At 43.9% G+C, this 20,054-nt stretch overlaps 1 protein-coding gene across 7 annotated transcripts in view; it reads right to left on the minus strand.

Moving 5' to 3' along the window:
- Positions 1 to 20,054, minus strand: part of inpp4b (inositol polyphosphate-4-phosphatase type II B) — a 200,114-nt gene that overhangs the window by 73,147 nt on the left and 106,913 nt on the right. For 3 of the 7 annotated variants that reach the window (XM_028976621.1, XM_028976619.1, XM_028976618.1), the window contains one exon: positions 5,738 to 5,817. In XM_028976621.1, coding sequence (XP_028832454.1) covers positions 5,738 to 5,817 — 80 coding nt within the window. Of the gene's footprint in view, positions 1 to 5,737; positions 5,818 to 6,073; positions 6,185 to 9,792; positions 10,093 to 19,037; positions 19,110 to 19,362; positions 19,601 to 20,054 lie in introns of those variants that run through there. The other 4 variants (XM_028976622.1, XM_028976623.1, XM_028976624.1 and 1 more) reach the window with 4 other exon arrangements.

Below are 20,054 nucleotides of genomic sequence, written 5' to 3' on the forward strand. Positions count from 1 at the left end.
GATTCGAACCTGGGTCTTCTGGTTCATAGGCGAGTGTGTTACCCACTAGGCTACTACCACCCTGCATTCTGCTTTGCTTTAACTTGGTAGCATGTGGCTGAGGCAAGGTCAATGGTTCTATTACCTGAAGCCCGATCTGGAGTTAAAAGCAGGAGATGCAACATTGATACATCGATTCGTCATTGCCAAGGTTCGGTTCTGTTTTTTATTCATATTTGGTTTTAACCACAAAAAATGCAAATCTATGCAGGTGCAACTAATATAGAATTATACATAGGATCCATTGATTCTGGTTTTTAATACAAATTGACAATAATTGAAACCTATAGACATACAGTAATACACTAATGTTAATGTTAAAGATAATGTTCATCTCTTGTTTCACCCATTAAAATAACATCAAATTGATCAGAATTCGTTTTCAGACAAAGTTAATACTATGCTGTTAATGATTGGAGCATCATAAATGATGAGAGACCCATTATCATCAACAATTAGTCTTCCAATGGAATGCTGTGTCTGCCAATTTAAGATGTTCATTGATTTTTATAAAACTCTTTTGCAATTATCTTCCTACAGCTGAAAACAGCTACACTCATTTAAGAAGCAATAAAACTTACATTCTTTAAACTAATTTTGCAATCCTCTGCATCAGCAAATGTGGATTCAACTTATTGTTGAAATCATTCTTATTTGTTTTGCATTTTGTCTAATGCATTTTGTACTGAAGGATGAAAGTGATTGTTTTTGTCATTGCGATACAAAGTGAAATGTGTTTTATTTAACCCATCACATTGTGAGCTCAAGGGATCCTTGAACCTGCAATCTTTCATTTACGATTGTGCTTCCTAAGCCGCTAGATCACCTCTGTATTACACATTTAGCTAGAGAACATAAACCAAATATGATGGGCATCCCAAAAAGTCATGCAGTAGCTGATTGGCCAGTGCAATATCTTGCTTGCTGTGAAATAGCCACTGAAGTGAAAGACAAACCAACGCACAGGACAGTCAGCAGCTTCAGGAAGCATTTTGTCATGCATTCATTTTGCCTCAAGGCTGAATCGTGAGTCACAGCAGCTGTCACACAATGAAATAAATAAATTCGGCCAGCTGTAGAGACCCCCACCACCCTCCACACCTCCCGACGCCGCAACCCCTCCCCAGCTTGGGACATGAGCCGGGCAAAGGTTGCGTGATTGAAGCCATTTGCTACTGCCGTAATGACACGTTAAAGCGCTCCGACAAGCGCAGGGTTAACAATAACCATCCATCACAACAATCAGGGCTCCGCAGAGACTAAGTGGTCGGGCTCAGCGCTGAACAAAGCACGGGGACACGACGAGGCAGTCTGGGTGCTGAGCGCGTTGCGAGCTCGTCAGTGATGCTTCTCGACCTGATACTGGTCATTAAGATGGTTCGCCGTCAAAAACGCTGTTGCTGGGCAAGGAGAAATTAAGTCGGAGGAAGAAAGCAGGTAGCCTTGCACGGTCCCCCTGTTTGACCTGTACAATGGTGCTCTGCCATTCTGAAGCCCCAAAGTTCACTTCAAAGAGTTCCTTGTCCAATAAATTGGACACCCACATTAACACACCCACAGGCAAACAAAGCCCTTTTTTTTCTAATGTGCTTTGACGTGAATGCTGCTATATGAAAGCTTTGTACTCTTCTCTTTATACATCAGCTAGAGCCTTTAAACTCTATGGGTGCTATTTCAGAACAAAGCATGGGTCTTGCTCACTAGTGCAAGCTAAACGACGGCCTCTGATTTACATTAATTGATAAAACAAGAAAGATCTGTTGGGTAATTATCTGTATCTTGAAGAAGAGAAACCATGTTTATGTGCTTATTTCTATCACCCATACACAATCATTATTTAGATTTTTATAAAACAGGTTGTTTTCCATGTTGCGATGTCTGTTCATTGTCGGGATGTTTGCTATATAGGGGGGTTTGTTACTTTTGTTTAGTGGTACCAGACTATAAGAAAAACCACATCTGCCTTAGTTTGTAAAAAAGAAACCCTTGTTCTAGTCAGAAAGTTACACAAAATACAATTCACTATAAAGATTTTGACTGATTTGAGGACTCTGACCCCATTTTATTCGCCACTCATGGACAGGCAGCCCACTATTTCAAAATATCAGCACTGACACGTCTCACACCGCCTTGCTCCAAGCTCTCTTCACAGAGGAACAACGACATTAGGCTGCATCACAGGACATGACCCAAATGACAGAAGTACAACCAAGACAGAGGGACACAAACACTTTGTGACATCTCAAAGTCTCAACGTTCCCTCAACAATAGAGCGAGTGGGGCTGGAGAGCAAGACAAAGTTCAGGATTGGCGGGGGACTATCATTTTTGTCCTAGAGGAAATGAACTTCATTCAATAAAAATATAAAAAAACGTTTCTAATATACCTAGGTCAAGACAAACCCAACTTTACTGGCAGCTGAATTCACTCTGTGACAGTGCTGAGCCCCTCCATCCAATATCAGAGCACAAGACAATAAATGTTCTGTGGAAAGTTCCAGTGGAAAAGTAAAGAAAAAGAGGGTATTTGGGAAGTCTGTAAACAACTGAGGGAGTGGTACGAGACTCAGGTTGCTGGGTTTAATGGAACGGGCCGAGAGTCCTTTATGTCCAACCTCAGCAGGGCAGCTGAAGCAGCATGGCAAGTATGGACTGCAGATAAAAGAAAAGGGGATCAGTCCCCTGAGACTTTTCCTCCATTGGGGATGGTCACATTGGAATAGTGAGAAAAGAATGGGTGAGAAAGAAAGGCAGGACACTGAAAAGGCGTTAAGATACAGACCGGGGTAGATACATTTCCATAGAGGGATGAGGGATGAGAAAATCTAGGCCAAAGCATCAGCGCGCCAGAGAAGCAGCTCCTGACATTCACCTTGATACGACAAGTTTGTAAAAGCCATAGACACGGAAGCAACCACTGCTTTCTTCTAGTAATAAGAAAGTAAAGTATGTCCATGCGGGCATTGTGAAAGGACAATTCAACCAGGGAACAATAAATAAAGTCTTACTCACGAATGTCATATGTCTGCCAACACACAGGCATAGATGAATATATTTGTTCAGAATCAGTTAATGGGATGAGTGATAAGCTTGATTTAAGAAGCACGCTCACAAATTACCATACAATATTGAACCGGACACTTCATTGTAAATGCAGATAAACTAATAAAACTGATTCAGATGACAGCGGTCAGACACAAATTAATGCACAAAAAATGGGAAAAAAACAACCAGATGTGGCAGCACTGATTTCAGCAGACAAGCTGGACCAACATTTGTTTTTTCATTAGCATTTAGTGGCAAATGGTGGTGCTGTGGTGGTGCATCATGTGACTGGAGACCACGCCCACCCAGAGTAAACCGGCAGGACTGGTTGGGTACTTTATGTATTGCAGTGGTAATAATAAAAATAAGCAGTGAAAAGAACATAGTGGAGAAAACAAATGTCCTTGTGTTGCAGTGTAATGCTTGCCACGTTAATAACAAAACGGAACCTTTACTTGAAACGGCACTTTTTATGATATTAAATGCGGTACATTTCTACCTACATTGAGGTTCTGATTAAGTTGTATCTAGATGATCAGCTTATTACTTTTTATACCCACAGAAACAGTCATCAGATGAGTTTTCATGCAGCAGACTGCAGTTTTGCTGCTTTTGTAGTGAACACTCACTAGCTTGCATGTTGTCGTCAAGGAGGATGTAGCAATCCTCTTCCTTCCTCTTTTCTTCATATTCTGAGAACCATTTAAGACCAGCAGATGAAGGCTCGGCCTGCTTCACACGATAACATATTCTGAACGAAGCCACTTTCTCGTGCACGTCCTGACAGAATCTTTCTCAAAATCAAAGAGGACGTGATCTCTGAGACGGCAATTGCCTGGAGGGGATCAATCTACCGGTGCAGCTCCAAAAGAAAGGGAAATGGTTTTTAATATGTAACATACCTACCGGTTCTGGATACTTTTTTCTTCCTCCTGCACATCATTTTGAGCAGAATTTCCTGTTTCATGACTACTTATCTCTATCCGCTCACTCTGACAGACATAAAAGACAAATGGTGGCGCTGCTGCAGAAAAAGCAACAGTGCGATGTTTTTAAGAGTAAGTGGCAGAATAAATCGGCGCGTGGAGCTCAGGGCTGCAGCAGCATCGTGGCGGCTGAGGTCATCGTTCCATTGCCGTGACAACCGGGGAGAAAGAAAATGACAGGACAGGAACGCGCCCTCCTCTGCCGGCCAAGCAAAAGAAACTCCGGTGCCAGTAAAGTCACTAATCCAATTTACAGATCCAGGTGGCCACTTCCTCCTCCCTGCCGGTGCCATCCACCATCCCCTCACGCCCTCGCTCCTCTGATTAAAGCAAACTTTCAGAGGGATGTGCGTTCTTTCATCCCCGAATCAGGGGCAGAGAGGAAATGACATTCACGCAAGGTGTAAGCGTGAAGGCTGAGGCTGCACTAACACACACACACACACACACACACACACAGAATCTTCTAAAGTGGCCTGATCGGCTGGATGCCTCCTCCTTAAGGTGCTTGTTTACCAAGACACTATTCAACTCTGCATTGACCATGCACAGTAAAGCCTTTTTACACAGGCTTCATGTATATTCAGGGGCAGTGGTGGCCTAGCGGTTAAGGAAGCCCCGTACTCCTGATCCGCCAAGGTGCCACTGAGGTGCCACCGAGCAAAGCAGCGTCCCCACCCACTGCTCCCCGGGCGCCTGTAATGGCTGCCCACTGCTCACCAAGGGTGATGGTTAAAAGCAGAGGACACATTTCACTGTCACTGTGTGCTTTGCTGCAGTGTATCACATTGACAATCACTTCACTTTCATTTAATAGTATTTTTTTGTGCAACCAGCAAAGTTTCAAAATGTTATAAAATTAGTTATCAGTTATTTGTTTACTTTGATGACATTGAGATGACATTCAGTTTTAGGGTTGATTCAGATAATTTTCTTGCTGTCACATTTTATTATTATTATCACTAATAACACAACTGCTTGGAATTGGAAAGACTGCAACAATAATTTCTCTGCAGGAAAAATATAATAAATTTGAATAAATTCTAATTCTGATTATGACCACTCATATTGACAATTAAACCATGGAAAACTAAGGTCTGTGAACGTTTTTTGTGCCACCACTCTGCTGTAGGTATTCTGCCGTTCTGTGGGAAAAGCCTCAATGTTCTTGCATGCTTTTGGTGCTCAGACAGCCATGCACCAACAGGTGACAGATGTCTCTGCTAGCTGGCTGTGGAGCACGGTAGCCGCACGCTCTGACCTCCCAGCTTGGACCAGGTGGTGGTGCAATATGGCGCCATTAGGGAGCACTTTTGTAGCCTCACCTCTCTCCCACCCGTGACCAACCTCACACTTACAATGCCAACTGCATCCCGTTCACCTCCACCGGCCACTAAGACTGCTGGCCAAATGATGCACCGTTCATAGAACTTCTTTCCCCTCCACTGCGTTTGATCAGATACAAATCTGTAACCGCAGCGCCATCAGATGAAAAATGAAATGCAGATGCCAAGCACAAATGAAGATGTTCCGGAACAGGGTTGAGAAACTACAGATAAAGAAAACATGACTGGAGACCCTCACCACCGAGGACTTACTCGGCTGTGTGGCAGGTGGTGCATGGTGGTCACCAACAAAAGCCCGGAGAAAGACAGAATGCTGACTCACCTCAGACTGAGAGAGAGCTGCTGGTCCTTGGATTTGAGAAGATCCGCCAAGGAAAAGGTGGTGCAGCCCAGGAAAGTGCTCTGTGGAGGAGGAGCAGACAAATATCTCCGTTAGCTTCAAACCCCACACAGCAGAGGACGCTCCATTGTTTCACGCAGCCCTTCCGTTTTCACCACCATGCACCGCACAGCTGATTTGAAGAGAACCCATGCAGTCACGCTCGCTAACCCTGCTGTTCCTCTTTCAGCTGACATTGTCTGCTGGACGGGTGACACAAGTTGTGTCTGTGAGTCACCCGCCAGTGGCAACAGAATTTACAGGATCTGTGTGTCTCACCTCCTGGACTAATTCACTGCCTCTGGAGAACCGTGCTAGAACACAGAACGGTATGCTAATGCCTCAACGGGACACCCGTGCTAACGCTGTGTTAAACTTGGACTCGGTTGCTAAGCCACAATGAAACACGCAGTCGGTAGGAACAACAGGCTCGTCCCTGGGCAGCCAATCACAGCCGCCGTGGGTGATTTTCAAAGAGAACGTCCTCATTCAGAGGCCTGGAGAGGAACCACTGGAGGTATCAGCAGCAGCAAGCCACACCTGGCAGCTGGTGCTGTGCGGGACTGTGTGTGTGTGTGGAGAGTGAGAAAGAGAGACATGTCTGTCCCTCTCTCTCTTTCAGTGTATACATGTATCTACCAGATGTGCGTGTGTGTGTGTGTGTGTGTGTGTGTGTGTGTGTGTGTGTAGACACAGAAACTGCATAAAGTAGGTCACAGTGAATGAGGTGCACCAGCAGCACCATCAATAACACTACATGCAAAAAGGAGAGACAGAGAAAGACAGTGAGACGCTGACTGAAGGAAAGAGTCAACAAAGATTTGAACAAACACAAAGCAATGAAACACAAATGCAAAATGTTCCCGTTTAGGCCGCAACAACAAGTCACCCAGAGAATTATGGTCATAATCCTGCAGCAATCGCACTAGCTGTCATTGTTGCTGTTTAAGCGATTGTGTAAAGGCCAGACCCCGAGTATGAAAGTGAAATGATTGTCATTATGATGCACAGCAAGTACATTTTTAAATTTTGCCATGGAGACACTATTCACACCTACAAGTCACATGAAAGTGAAGTGAAAGTGAAGTGATTGTCACACGTGATACACAGCAGCACAGCACACAGTGCACACAACAAAATGTGTCCTCTGCATTTAACCATCACCCTTGGTGAGCAGTGGGCAGCCATGACAGGCGCCTGGGGAGCAGCGTGTGGGGACGGTGCTTTGCTCAAGTCACCACAGCCAGTATGAGAAAGTCATTTTGAATTCAGTTCATTTCGTGTGAGCTTTTTATTGCCGTAACACCTTTACACCTATCCTCCTCCATCCTGACATACCTCACCATGACATTTAGAGTGTCATGTGATGTTTGTTGTGTCATGTGGGGGCAGTGGTGGCCTAGTGGTTAAGGAAGCGGCCCGTAATCAGAAGGTTGCTGGTTCGAATCCCGATCTGCCAAGGTACCACTGAGGTGCCACTGAGCAAAGCACCGTCCCCACACACTGCTCCCCGGGCGCCTGTCATGGCTGCCCACTGCCCACTCAGGGTGATGGGTTAAATGCAGAGGACAAATTTCACTGTGTGCACTGTGTGCTGTGCATCACGTGTGACAATCACTTCACTTTCACTTCACTTTCATGTGACTTGTAGGTGTGAATAGTGTCTCCATGGCAAAATTTAAAAATGTACTTTTATCTACTTACATTTATTTCTATCTGAGATAGGATTATCTGGATTTCTCCACTAGGCACATTTTTTCAACGTTTTGATTTGTGCAGTTTTAGGGTTATTTTAAATGCAGACAATGTAATTGTGATACAGCTGGAGAACAACGAAATGAGCCACAGTAAGAGGTGCAGCCTTTGCACAGTCCTTGGCACAGGAGGTAGCAAACAGAACGAGAAAAGAAAAGAGAAGAGAAAAAACAAAGATGTAAGGTGAAAAAGGGGACACACACACCAACTAGACACACACACACACACACACACACACACTCAAAGGCCTGCCAAGACTTTAGTGCATTCCAGCGCCATAGCAGAAGAGGAAGCCCTCAACGGTTTATCCAAAATTAATTAAGACTTCTATTCTTCAAGCGCTTCTTGCTCAGCGATTTTCTTTTTTACCCTGGAACCTTCTTCACTGAGCAATCAGGCATCTTTTCCCCCCCTTTGTATGTGATGTATCTTGCTCCTTCAGCATCCCGCTCTCCCTCTTCATCTTTTCCAACATGGCTGAAGTAAAGAAGCGCCCTCCAGTCACACAATTCGGTAATTTCCATAACAGGGCAGGAAATAAAAGTCCTTTTTTTTGGTCTTGTGGCGTCTAACACACGCCGTTTGTCTTATTAAATCTCGCCCGGCTCTGTTTCAATTTCATTTAGTGAGAAAGCTGGGCCAGCCGCGCAAGGCGGGATTGATTCATGGATTTTTGTGAAATGCGTGCGAGCGCGCGAGAGAGAGAGAGAGAGAGAGAGGTCGAGCCTCGGCCGCAGGCATCAGCTGCCGGAGTTTCCAGCAATCTGTCAACTCGTGTAATCTGAGGGGCAACATCTTTCACCCGGCCATTAACACAGCAGTTAATCTCAGAGCTGCTGCAGTTGACGCAATCCGCAACGGGTGCAAACAGCAGCGTTTATGCACCAAGCCTCCCTCACCTCACACACCGTTCACTAACACGCTCACGTCTGCGGACGAGTTAAGCGTCACCAACTCAGCCAGCACGCATGTCTCAGAAGGAAACCGGAGGACCCAGGGGAAACCTCAGCCAACACAGGGCGAGTAACCGCGCACAAAAAACTCACAACCTCGACGTGAGGCCGTCGCGCCTCCTTGCAGCTAGTGTGTGGGAATGAATCAACCAGCGTTCCACTTATTCCTGTGCAGTAACTTCAATAAAGTTGTCAAACACCTGAGCTCCCGAACCCACGCACGCACACATCCACCGAACGGCACGACTCAAATAAAATGTACGAATTTTCCCTGCCGCAGTCTCAGTTCACAGATCATCCTGTCAGAATGCAGAATGCAGAAAGATGCGGGTGGCTCACCGGCCGCGGGGTCGAACGTTGACCAGCCGCAGTCCACCGCTGTGCTCATCCTGAAGGGCAAGTATACATGCAAATACACTTACTCACACACGCACACACACACACACACGTGCACGCAGAGACCTTCACCATTAACCAGCAAAACAAAGACAAACTTTACTCTATCGACTTCTTTCTCATTCCTTCACGAGTTCTTCCTATTCTGAGAAGGCCAGGTGGCTACTGCCCTTCCTTCTTCTTTTTCTCTCTCTCTCATACAGCACACACACATTTCACATAGACGTACACATCACAATCACACAAACACATATTTGCACATGTCAGTGTTTGAATTATTGTTGGGTGTATGGATCTAGTGGAAATAAAATGGCACATTAAACACGTTTCTCTGCATCATGCAGCCAAACCATAAGCAGAGAGAGAGAGAGAGAGAGAAACTTTTGATCTGTGAGTTTTTCCTTCTACCTGCTACAAAATTGTCTGAGCCACAGACATACCACACACACACACACACACACACACACACACACATTCTTTCTCATGTACAAACCGCACATCCCCTCTATGAAAACACACACACACACACACACACACAAACGTAGAGGTAACATGGTTGTTAAGGAGGCTTAGAGACCACCGGCTTCCCATCACTTAGTAGCGGTAAATGGTCCGACCGCCTGCCTTCACCGTATCGATTTTACAGTGCTCTGGGTGACAGAGCATTCAAGCAGTCCTTCACACACACACACACACACACACACACACAACTTACACAGACAGACTGTCCCTGAGGCTTGCATGTACTTACACATATATTCATAACCATTCAAGTAAACCCTGGCCTGAAGCAGCTATAGTTGCATTCCTGGAATGAAGAGATCACAAGATACACAAACACACACATACACACACACACACACGGACACAAATCCTCTGCTGACCGCCACTTACTCAGAGTGAGAACTGAAGATCCCAAAGCAGCAAGCCTCTTCGCGGAGCTGTGCGCTGGGCTACAGAGCCTGGTCACGGAGCTCCACACATCCCCTCCCAACACTGCTCTCTACAGGGCAGTGTGTGTGTGTGTGTGTGTGTGTGTGTGCACCATACATGTTCCCCTCCCCTCTCATTCAAACACACACACACAGGCACGGCAGGAGCCAGCAGTCAGAAGTGTGTCTACACACCGGCATGCACACACACTCACGCAGGGCTACGAGCGAACAGAGGGAAGAGCGGAATGTGAGCTGCCGCTCGACCGCCGCAGACTGGTGAGAGCGGATGAGAGAGGGAGGGACGAGAGAGCGAAAGACAGAGAGAGAGAGAGAGAGAGAGGAAGGAGGGAGGGAGGCAGACACTGAGCAAAGAAGAGCAAACAAGACCAGCGTGAGGGAAAGAGAGAGAATGGGTTACAGAGCTCAAGCATGAAAATCAGAGCGAATAAAAATGATCAGAAAAACAATGAAGGACAGACAGAAGGAAATAGTGAAAGAAGGAGTGATGGAGGACAGGGTCTTCACACACTCATAGATTAAAAAAAAAAAAATCATCTGACTGAAATATTATTTTTTTTGTTTAAACAAAATGCTCTGTGTTGCAGGTTCAAAAAGTAGGCATGGTTAACGTCACCCTTACGACCCCATCTTGCTATTACTACAATGCCAACATCAAGCAGTGGCCTAGCGGTTAGGAAAGCGGACCCATAATCAGAAGGTTGGCCAAGGAGCCACTGAGCAAAGCACCGTCCCCACACACTGCTCCCCGGGCGCCTGTCATGGCTGCCCACTGCTCACTCAGGGTGATGGTTAAAAGCAGAGGACACATTTTGTTGTGTCACCATGTGCTGTGCTGCAGTGTTTCACAATGACAATCACTTCACTTTCAGGGTATTGCGGTATGATATGGTTGAATTAAATCACTATATTCAACTTGAATCAACATCATGGTTTGAGTGCCACTTTTCCCCTTTGCCCTGTTTCTATTAGCAGCTTGTTAATGACGTGCAGAGGTCAAAGTTCAACAAAATCCAACTTTGAGGGCGGTGTGTGCAGAGACTCATGCTCCGATCTTCAAGCACGTTTCCCATAGTAAATAATGGGACTCAGAGTGCAGTGCCGCAATGGACACGTTCGGTCTATGAAGGCCTTTAATGCGCTCAAGTCCATTATAACTTTAATCCAAACACACTTTTATTCTTATTGTCTTTGTGAGAACCCGTTTCGCGAGGACCCAGAATCTGAACTTCATCATTAACCAGTGAAATACAAATGACCAGTTGCTCTTTCTTCTAATATTATTAACAAATGAATAAGTCTTTACAGACATTAAAGCAATATGTTTTTGTTACTCAGGGCCGCAGCTGATGGAGCCAGCTGGCATGTATGTATAGTTCTGGAACCTACTGTAGGTTTCTCAATCACAGAAAGAGTGCAATGAACTTGATTGCAAGTCAAAGCACAGATCCACTATAACAGATGAGCCTCTGCCATTGTAAAGTAAAGAGATGTCAGGGAAAGAAAAATAAAGAAACGTACTCCAAATAAACATTTAGATATTCTATGCTCACATTATTAAATGCTCTTGAATGTTAAATATTTGATTTAGCAGCAGTTTATAATTGTATGATCTTACAGTAAAATGAGACCTAAAGTCGGACCTTGTGGTAGCTGTTATAATATTATTAATATATAATATTACTAATTATGTCTAATTATGTCAATCCATGTTTTAAAAGGAGTTTGGAACTAGTTGATGTCTGCTATATAAGGTAAACACTGCCAGGTTACAAAATATCAAAAGGATAACTGGTCATAATTTACTAAAGTAATCAAAAAGTAATCAAATGTAATTAGTTACATTACCTTTAAATTGTAATTGAAATAGTTACACTATTGTTCAAATGACATTTTGACAGTGATCTTCCCAACTCTGGTTGTAAATGTAAATGTATGCCTACTGACACCTGAAAGATGAACTTTATGAGCCATTCAGGAGATTTGTTCTCAAGCTGGCAATTTAATTAATACATAGAAATGTGGTTCTCACAAAAATACGACGTTCACACAGTCCTCATTTTAAACTGGGGCTACGTAGACGGCATGTTTACGTAAACCTCACAACAAGTTAACAGTGTGCAACTTCAGTGTAACTGGAAATGAATGCAAGTGAACTGGAAAGCGCCAGGGGGTGGTTAGTTCTTCTTGGAAGGGGGGTAGGGGGTGGTCAGCAACATCAGCATCATCACAGAGCCACCACTTCCATCCCAAAGCTGCGGGTTAAGCACTTCCTATTCCACACGGTACTCTCAGAGGAAGAGGCTTTTAGTGAGGTTGGCACGGGCTTCTGTCTCTCTCTCTTTTTCACACACACATGCACAATCACAAATATTCTTTGTCTTTATGGAGCTCGCAAAAAAAAACGATCTGAATTTAAAATCTTTGAAACTGTAGGAGTCAAGTCAGAATGGGCTACAAAGCAGGAGCAAAGTCTCTCACGTTACACCCACACGCAAAGTCATACCGACCCTAATCCACTAAAATCCTCCGCACACAGAGTAATATCATCACACATCTCCTAAACTTGCTCAAAGCCCCCCCTCTTCCACTCAGGCTGAAAGACAGGGGTGTAACGGTGAGATGGATGGGTGCAGGGTTATGCAGAGTTCAGACTGACTGCTGAGCTGCACACAGTCCGGCTCCAAGACAGCAGACAGCCTCCACTCACTGCAGCAATACTACGGTAGCCCCAACAAAACACTGGCACACCATCATCAAAGCACCGTGCCTGCAGAGGATCTCCTGAGGAATCTACAACATGCTATCGGCAGCACGATCGCACACACACACTCACACAACAATAGTACTACCTTTCTCTTCGATCCTTAAATAAGAGGTCAGGAGCCAGATGGATGACTTCCTATTACGTAATATGCAGCTTACATCAGCAAATTTCATACGACTGAACACTGATCTAAGACCTGCCAGCTGAAACACAGGCTGCACAGAGAAAACAGAGCTATAACTCACACCCCTGATCCCAGACCCGAGAACTACGCAGAACCTGAACACTGACATATGGCCCGAGAAGCATCTCTACCCTGCAATCTGTGATGAGAACAAGAGAGACTGCTTCAACAAATCACTCCAAAAAACACAACAGTTCATCACTTTTATATTCAGCCAGAGCAAGTTCAATCCATTTGTAGATTCAGATTTTTATCAATCTGTTTACTTGGATACACTCATCCTGCTGCTTTCTGGTAAAGCCTAAAGCTTAAAAAAACCCTTTTAATCAGTATAATCAGTCCATGACAATAAATGAACCAAGTATCCACAAATAAAAATGACAGATGGAAAAATCTCTTTTCTGATACGCATAATGTTATTGTTTATCGAATCTAATGGAATTCTGCAATAAATGGTTTAGATATCAATATTTGATCGATGCTTGATCACCCAGAAAAGCTATTGTAGAAGGGATATTAGGTGTGTTTGGTGGCACAAGAGGGACCTACACAACATTCCTCAGCTGATCAACACAATGCTTTTAATTGCCACTTTCAATTTTTATTGAGTTATGAGCCAGATTTTTAGATGGTGTATGAATATTCTGGTTAATGCAGCCACTGTAACAGCCTATGTCACAGCCTATAACCCCCTTAAAATGTATAGCCTGAAATACAGTTGATGCCATAGCCATTACGGCAGTGTGGCATGTTTTACAGATATATTATTAAAGAAAATAGGCTATGAGTTTTACTGCACCAATCAATAATGTGTGTCGCAGATATACCGCTTATGTAGGCTGTATGCTTATTAACCAGAGCCCAGAAATATTTTTTTTCTGCCACCACAGCTCATGGATTTATAATCTTGCCTCTTGCTGCTTGATTTCTTTTTTTGTTGCTTCTTCCATAAATGTCCCATTTGAATAGAGTGCTTCTTTTTCCCCCAAAGAAGAACTGGTCTTACTGCCTATTTGTCTGCTGAAATGAGATGCAGTGGAAATGACTCATCTATTTTGCCGTTTGATTGGTGCAAACAAGAAGACTTTGCCTCTTGTAAAATACTTTTTGCCCCACATCTAAACTGGCAGACACAGAATTGCTCCCCAGCTGAAATATTAATGGTATAAAATTTGTACAAAACTCTCATCTGATCAGTGCCGCAGTGAAACGGGCACTCAAATCACTCAGATTGCTGCTTCAAACAAGTGTCTGACTGAAAGAACACATCTATTTTGCAAAGAAACGCCCTCAACTCATTTCCATTTAATCATTTTCATCATTTCAAAACATTCCAGTCCACAGTAGTAGTTTCATAATAACATTCTCACATTTCCACAGATTGTACTGGTCCAGACATAATTGACGAAAACAATGACGGAAACGGGTGACACTAAGCACAGGGTGGGATTCACCCACACACTTACACACTCACAAATCCACCTTGTGTTCATGTCTTTGGGCAACAATGGGAAACTCACACCAACACAGGGAGAGGATGCAGGTGTAAAAACTGTAATATTGCATGTAAAAATGGTACCAATGTTACGGAAAAACCCCAATTAAAGAAGGAGAGAGCAGGGAACCAAACTCCAGAGAGGGAGCCTGGACCAGGAGAAGCTGGGAGAGAAAATCCCAGAAGCTAGGAGAGAAAAAGCTCCAGCAGCTGAGGGAGAAAAGAGAAAGAGCGGCCGTGAACAGAACATCCTTTATTACAGGACTCCCAAAACGCTTGCCACGGACCGGCCAGAGTGTCCTTTCCTGTCCCAAGCAGGAATACTATGGTCATCCACCCCCCACATCTTACACAAGCTTCACACTCTCAAAGCAAATATTAAACCAAATCACATAGTTTCTAACACCAGCCAAAGACCTGACGAACAGCAACACCACTATCAGGAATAAAGCCAGTTCTTCAGATGCTGAATAAAATATACAACTGAGAAACTGCAGAATAGACATTTTGCACAACTTCTTGATTAGGAAATTTGCTTTGGTGATTACAACTGTGAAGTGACTGCTCATAGATCCGTATTATAGTCAAAGTCACCCAGGCTGGATTATGGACTGGGCTGGCAGGGCATGTGCCCTGGGGCTAAGGACTGCCAGGGACATGCCTGAGGCAGCACATAGTGCATGGCACAAAATATCTGAAGAAATATAAACAACAGGGCCCTCAATGTTCACAACACAAAGAGCAGAAGGATCCCAAGACGCCGCAGTCCCTGCAACGTTAGTGCCCCCAGGCCCTTTGCATTTAGAGATTAAGTTGACTCCTTGGGCCCTGGGGGTGCACGGTTTGAGGAGCATACATTGAGGGAAATATATATGTGGCCATTGGTACAAGAACAGGCTTAAAACCAACGTCTCATGGTTTTATATGCGCCTTGGCAGAATGAGCCACTCGCATGTGGGGTGAAGAGGAGGGCATCCAAAAAACATGCTCCCAATGTGACAGAACCATGATCCAACCCTGCAGGGTGACAGAAGCTAGTTTTATTTAATTCTCTTTGTGTGCATGTTAGGATTATGTTAGCAGAGTACGCCGCAATAAAGACTATACATGAGAATTTTGCAGTAGTTAATAATAATTGTAGGTATGCACCAAATAATTGTGCAATCTGGTTTGTAACAAAGTATTAAAACGAACTACCTTAAATCCAGAGGTGGAAAGTAACAAATTACATTTACTCAAGTTACATTAACTGAGTAGTTTTTGTGAGTAATCTATCAAGCAAAAAAAGTAATCGTTTTAGTTCACAATTCACAATTTCTTTGACACACACACGACACACATGACAACTTGACTGCTTTTTGAGAATGTTTCCCAGATAATTTGCATCAGTTTTTTAATGCTGTGTGTCTGCAGCCTATACTTTGCAGCCTGAACGCATGTGGTAGTAAGTAGAATATCCTACACAGTGCATCCAGAAACTATTCACAGCGCATTAATTTTTCATGTTACACCTTATACCAAAATCAATTAAGTGCATTTTTACATCACATGTATTCACAGCCTTTGCTCAGTACTTTGCTGATATACCTTTGGCCGCAATTACAGGCTCAAGTCTTTTTGAATATGTTGCCACATGCTTGGCACACCAATTCTTGGCCATTTTGGCCAATTCCTCTTTGCAGCACCTCTGAAAGATGGGAAGTGTCAGTGCACAGCCATTTTAAAATCTCTCCAGAGATGTTCAATCGGATTCAAGTCTAGGCTCTGGCTGGACCTCTCAAGAACACTCAGAGTTGTTCTGAAGCCACTCCTTTGATTTCTTGACTGTGTGCTGTGGAACAGGTTTTCATCCAGGATGTCTCTGTACATTGCTGTAGTCATCTTTCCATCCTGACTAGTCTCCCAGTTCCTGCAGCTGAAAAACATCCCCACAGCATGATGATGCCATCACCATGCTTCACTGTAGGGATGAGCGGTGCCTGGTTTCCTCCAAACGTGACACCTGGCATTCACACCAAAGACCAGAGAGTTCTGTTTCTCAGTTTTGTTGAGAGTCCTTCAGGTGGCTTTTGGCAAAATCCAGGAGGGCTGCCATGTGCCTTTTACTAAGGACTGGCTTCCGTCTGGCCACTTTACTATACTGGCCTGATTGGTGGATTTCTGCAGAATATGCTTGTCCTTCTAGAAGGTTCTCCTCTGTCCACTCTGACAGAGTGACCATTGGGTTCTTAGTCACCTCCCTGACTACAGACCTTCTTCCTTGGTCACCCCAGTTTAGGTTGTGGGCCAGCTCTATGTAGAGTCCTGGTGGTTTTAATGATCTTTCACTTATGGATGATATGGGCCTCTGTACTCATTGGGATCTTCAAAGCAGCAGAAATTTTTCTGAAACCTTGTCCAGATTTGTGCCACAAGACAATCCTGTCTTGGAGGTCTACATACAATTTCTTTGACTTCTTGCTTAGATTGTGCTCTGACATGATCCAGTCCGGAAGGGGTTTATCTGGGTCCGGGATCCAGACTGGAGTTTCACGTTAGTCCTGCGTAATGTTTCCTGATCATGTTCACCTATGTCTGATCGTATAATGCTGCCCTGTTCGTGTCTGTTCACTGTCAGGTCATTGTTACATGTTTACCTGTTACCGGATGTCTCCCCTGTCCTGTTCATCACATATTAGACCCCTGTTTTGTGACGTCGTGCGAATGCGTCCTTCTTCCTCATCAAGTCTTGTCATAGATCACCGTTTGTCATCTCGCTACTTTTACTCATGTAGTTTTTTAGATGGGCACTTTTACTTACTTAATTAAATTTTTTTCAGTACTCTTTCCACCTCTGCTTAAATCTTGATGAATAATTTGTATGTCACATGAGATGTGATTTTTGACAAATATATTAATCTGGATATTGTATTTGAATTTAGCATTCATTTTGTGTCTGCTTGGGGTGGTGCAGTCTCATTGGGAGAAGTATACAGGGAACTGCTGACTTTGTGGTATTAAACAACAATATTTTGTTCAACAACATTTTCAACAACAAATATATATATATCAGGATTTAATGTGTTGGTCACATTGAATGTGTAGACTCAGTGAGTCTTGGTCCTGTATTTGTGGTATTAAATAAAAATTGCCATGCAAATAATTATATCAGGATTTAATGTGTAGTTCATATTTTTGTTATTTTAAGGACATTGTGTACATTGTCCTTAAAATGTACAAATTTATTTGATGGGCTGGAGTGTTGCACTGGTAGAAATGGTGGGATGTAGTTAAAAAATGGTTAACGAGAAAATAAAAATGTGACAAAACCTTTAATGGGTGCTCTCCGCATGGCAACAAAACCAAGCGAGTTCCTTGAGTGGTTTAGCATCTCAGCGGATGCACAGTTCCTCCAGAAAATAATGTAAATGTCATCTGAACTGCCCCTTTAAGCCAGTACACAATGAATTAAAAATCAGCATTGTGTTTCTTGAATATAAATACATTATTGCAAAAAAAAGATCACAAAACTCAAGTGCATTGGTTTCTGTCTACAACATTACCTAGAATAGTCCTTGTGTTGACTTCATTTACATTCCCTCCCACCTACACGCGCTAATTTACGCGGACTTCCCCCTGCACCGGCTGCACCGCATTCACACCCAACACGCTCAGTAGTGCCTAAAGCCTGGTAATTACTGATTTGCTGACTTTGAGAGCTTTGAAAACAACGCGAGCGATTAGCATGTGCAGTAGTGTGTAGCAGACGGTTGAAAATAGGGCCCTGGATCAAAGAAACCAGCAGAACATTTTCTTTCATGCATAAAATGCTTGAAATGAGCTGCAAGGCATAACTCTTTACACCTCCTTTATTTCACAGGAATATTTTTAAATCTCTTATTTTCTGTTGTCTATGTTGTCTTTGAACCCCCGGCCCATGTTGTTTGCTCTGTGGTCCTTTTTAACTTTTGGCCTTGAATACCTATACAGCATGGTACAAGAAAAGATCAGCATAATATTCACAACGTTATAATACCCAAGCTACAGATGTCACTAATGAAAACTGTATAATCACTTCTGTCAAACATGTATGAGGCGGTATTAAATGGCAAAGAATGAGGCACACAAAGAGAATACAATGAATATGACCGCAGAAAGCTTTCAAATTGCCATAACTCTGATCTTTTAAGAGGCTTCAAAACAGGAAGAGCTCTATAAGAGAAGAAAATGAAGGGTACACAACCACAAGAAACGTACCAGAGAGATCTAAAGCTCAGTGTGAGTGTGTGGCTGCCCCGATAATTTTTTCCCGGGCAAGAAGATGACTTTGTCCACGCTGCGCTGAGAGAGATCTGTGCTAGATGTAACCTGAATGCAGGCAGGATGCCTTCAGAAGGAAAAATAGACGGGCGATAGACATACCTCTGCGTGTCCATGCCTGCCTCTAACCTCAATACCTTTAAAACATCCTCTACCCCCTTCTGCTGACCCTCTATCCTCTTTCCAGGCTTTCAGGAGCCTGGCAACGTTTCTGTGCTTTCCTGGTTGGCCACATCAAGCAAACGAAAAGGAGCACGCTTACCTTAACCGTAGTAATTTTTTACTGTAAAATATAATAGTAATATATTATATTGCCTTTCTTAGCTGCAAGATTTCTGAGAGGATGTCTTTTTGAACACCAATACAGGAGCAAGAGTAGGACACAGTAAACTAGGCAGACTACAAATCTATGGCGCATTTATGAACAAAAATGTCTCTTACCTTTTTAAGTGTGGGAAGGAATTCCTCACAAATCTTCATGGCACAGTTTTTGTTGGCATCAGTGGAACATTGCTAACATGGTAATTATTTACTGGAATAAGTTTTTTTGTCGTTTCATTTATATGCTTTTTTGAATTGGTAAGAAAAGGAAGAAAGACTTTTGGGACACATATTCTAATAAATCTTTGCTTCTAAGACAGACAACAACGACCTCTGAGAGCCGAAAATCTTTCCTACTGTGGTCAGCGAGACGTACTGTGGCTGAAAGCCTTTGTTGACCGTAAAAGGACAGCCATCACTGTTTGGAGCGAGTTTACCGCCTCACCTCGGACTTGGCTCTTCTGCCACAGAGACAGCAGCCCAACGCCGTGGCCATACCAGCACTTTCTTAAACACCTGGACGAGGTTTCCGCGAGATCCCCAGCATGACGGCCTCATTACACCAACTCCCCGATGGTGCACTAGCTTGAAACAAGTCCCGCGGTGTGCCGCGTCTGAACTGAGACGATCACCACACAGCGCGGAGTCGACGACAGAGGCGTGAGCGAGGTCCGATTAGCATACTGCACAGGCCTGTGCAGACATGCGCTGTGTCATACAGAAGCTGTTGCGCAAGGGAAGGCTTTTTTTCTGCATGTGGTCACAAGGCCGAAGATAGGCTGAGCTTTAAAGAGCTGTAATCATCTGTTATCGATAGGTCTCCGCCCCGTGCTCTGTTTTTGTCCTGTGGCCTGCTTTATTTGTTTTGTGCACGTCTGCAAATGCGCGTATGTATATTCTGCAACACATATCGGAACCCAGCCACTGGGGCGCATGCCCAGGTGTATGGGGAGGGGTGCATCACGAAGGGCAAGATCTTTGTTGCGGATGGTCCGCCGTGGCGGCCTTTAACAGGAGAAGCTGTGAGGAGCCAACTATTGCCAAACATACGTCTGTCTCCAATTCCTCTTTTTCTTGACGTGGTTCCTGGTTTTCTCTCTATCAGTGGGTACCGTAGATGAGTGCAGAACACCGCGG

This window comes from Denticeps clupeoides, chromosome 4 (assembly GCF_900700375.1).
Source record: "Denticeps clupeoides chromosome 4, fDenClu1.1, whole genome shotgun sequence".
Taxonomy (NCBI): Eukaryota; Metazoa; Chordata; class Actinopteri; order Clupeiformes; family Denticipitidae; genus Denticeps; species Denticeps clupeoides.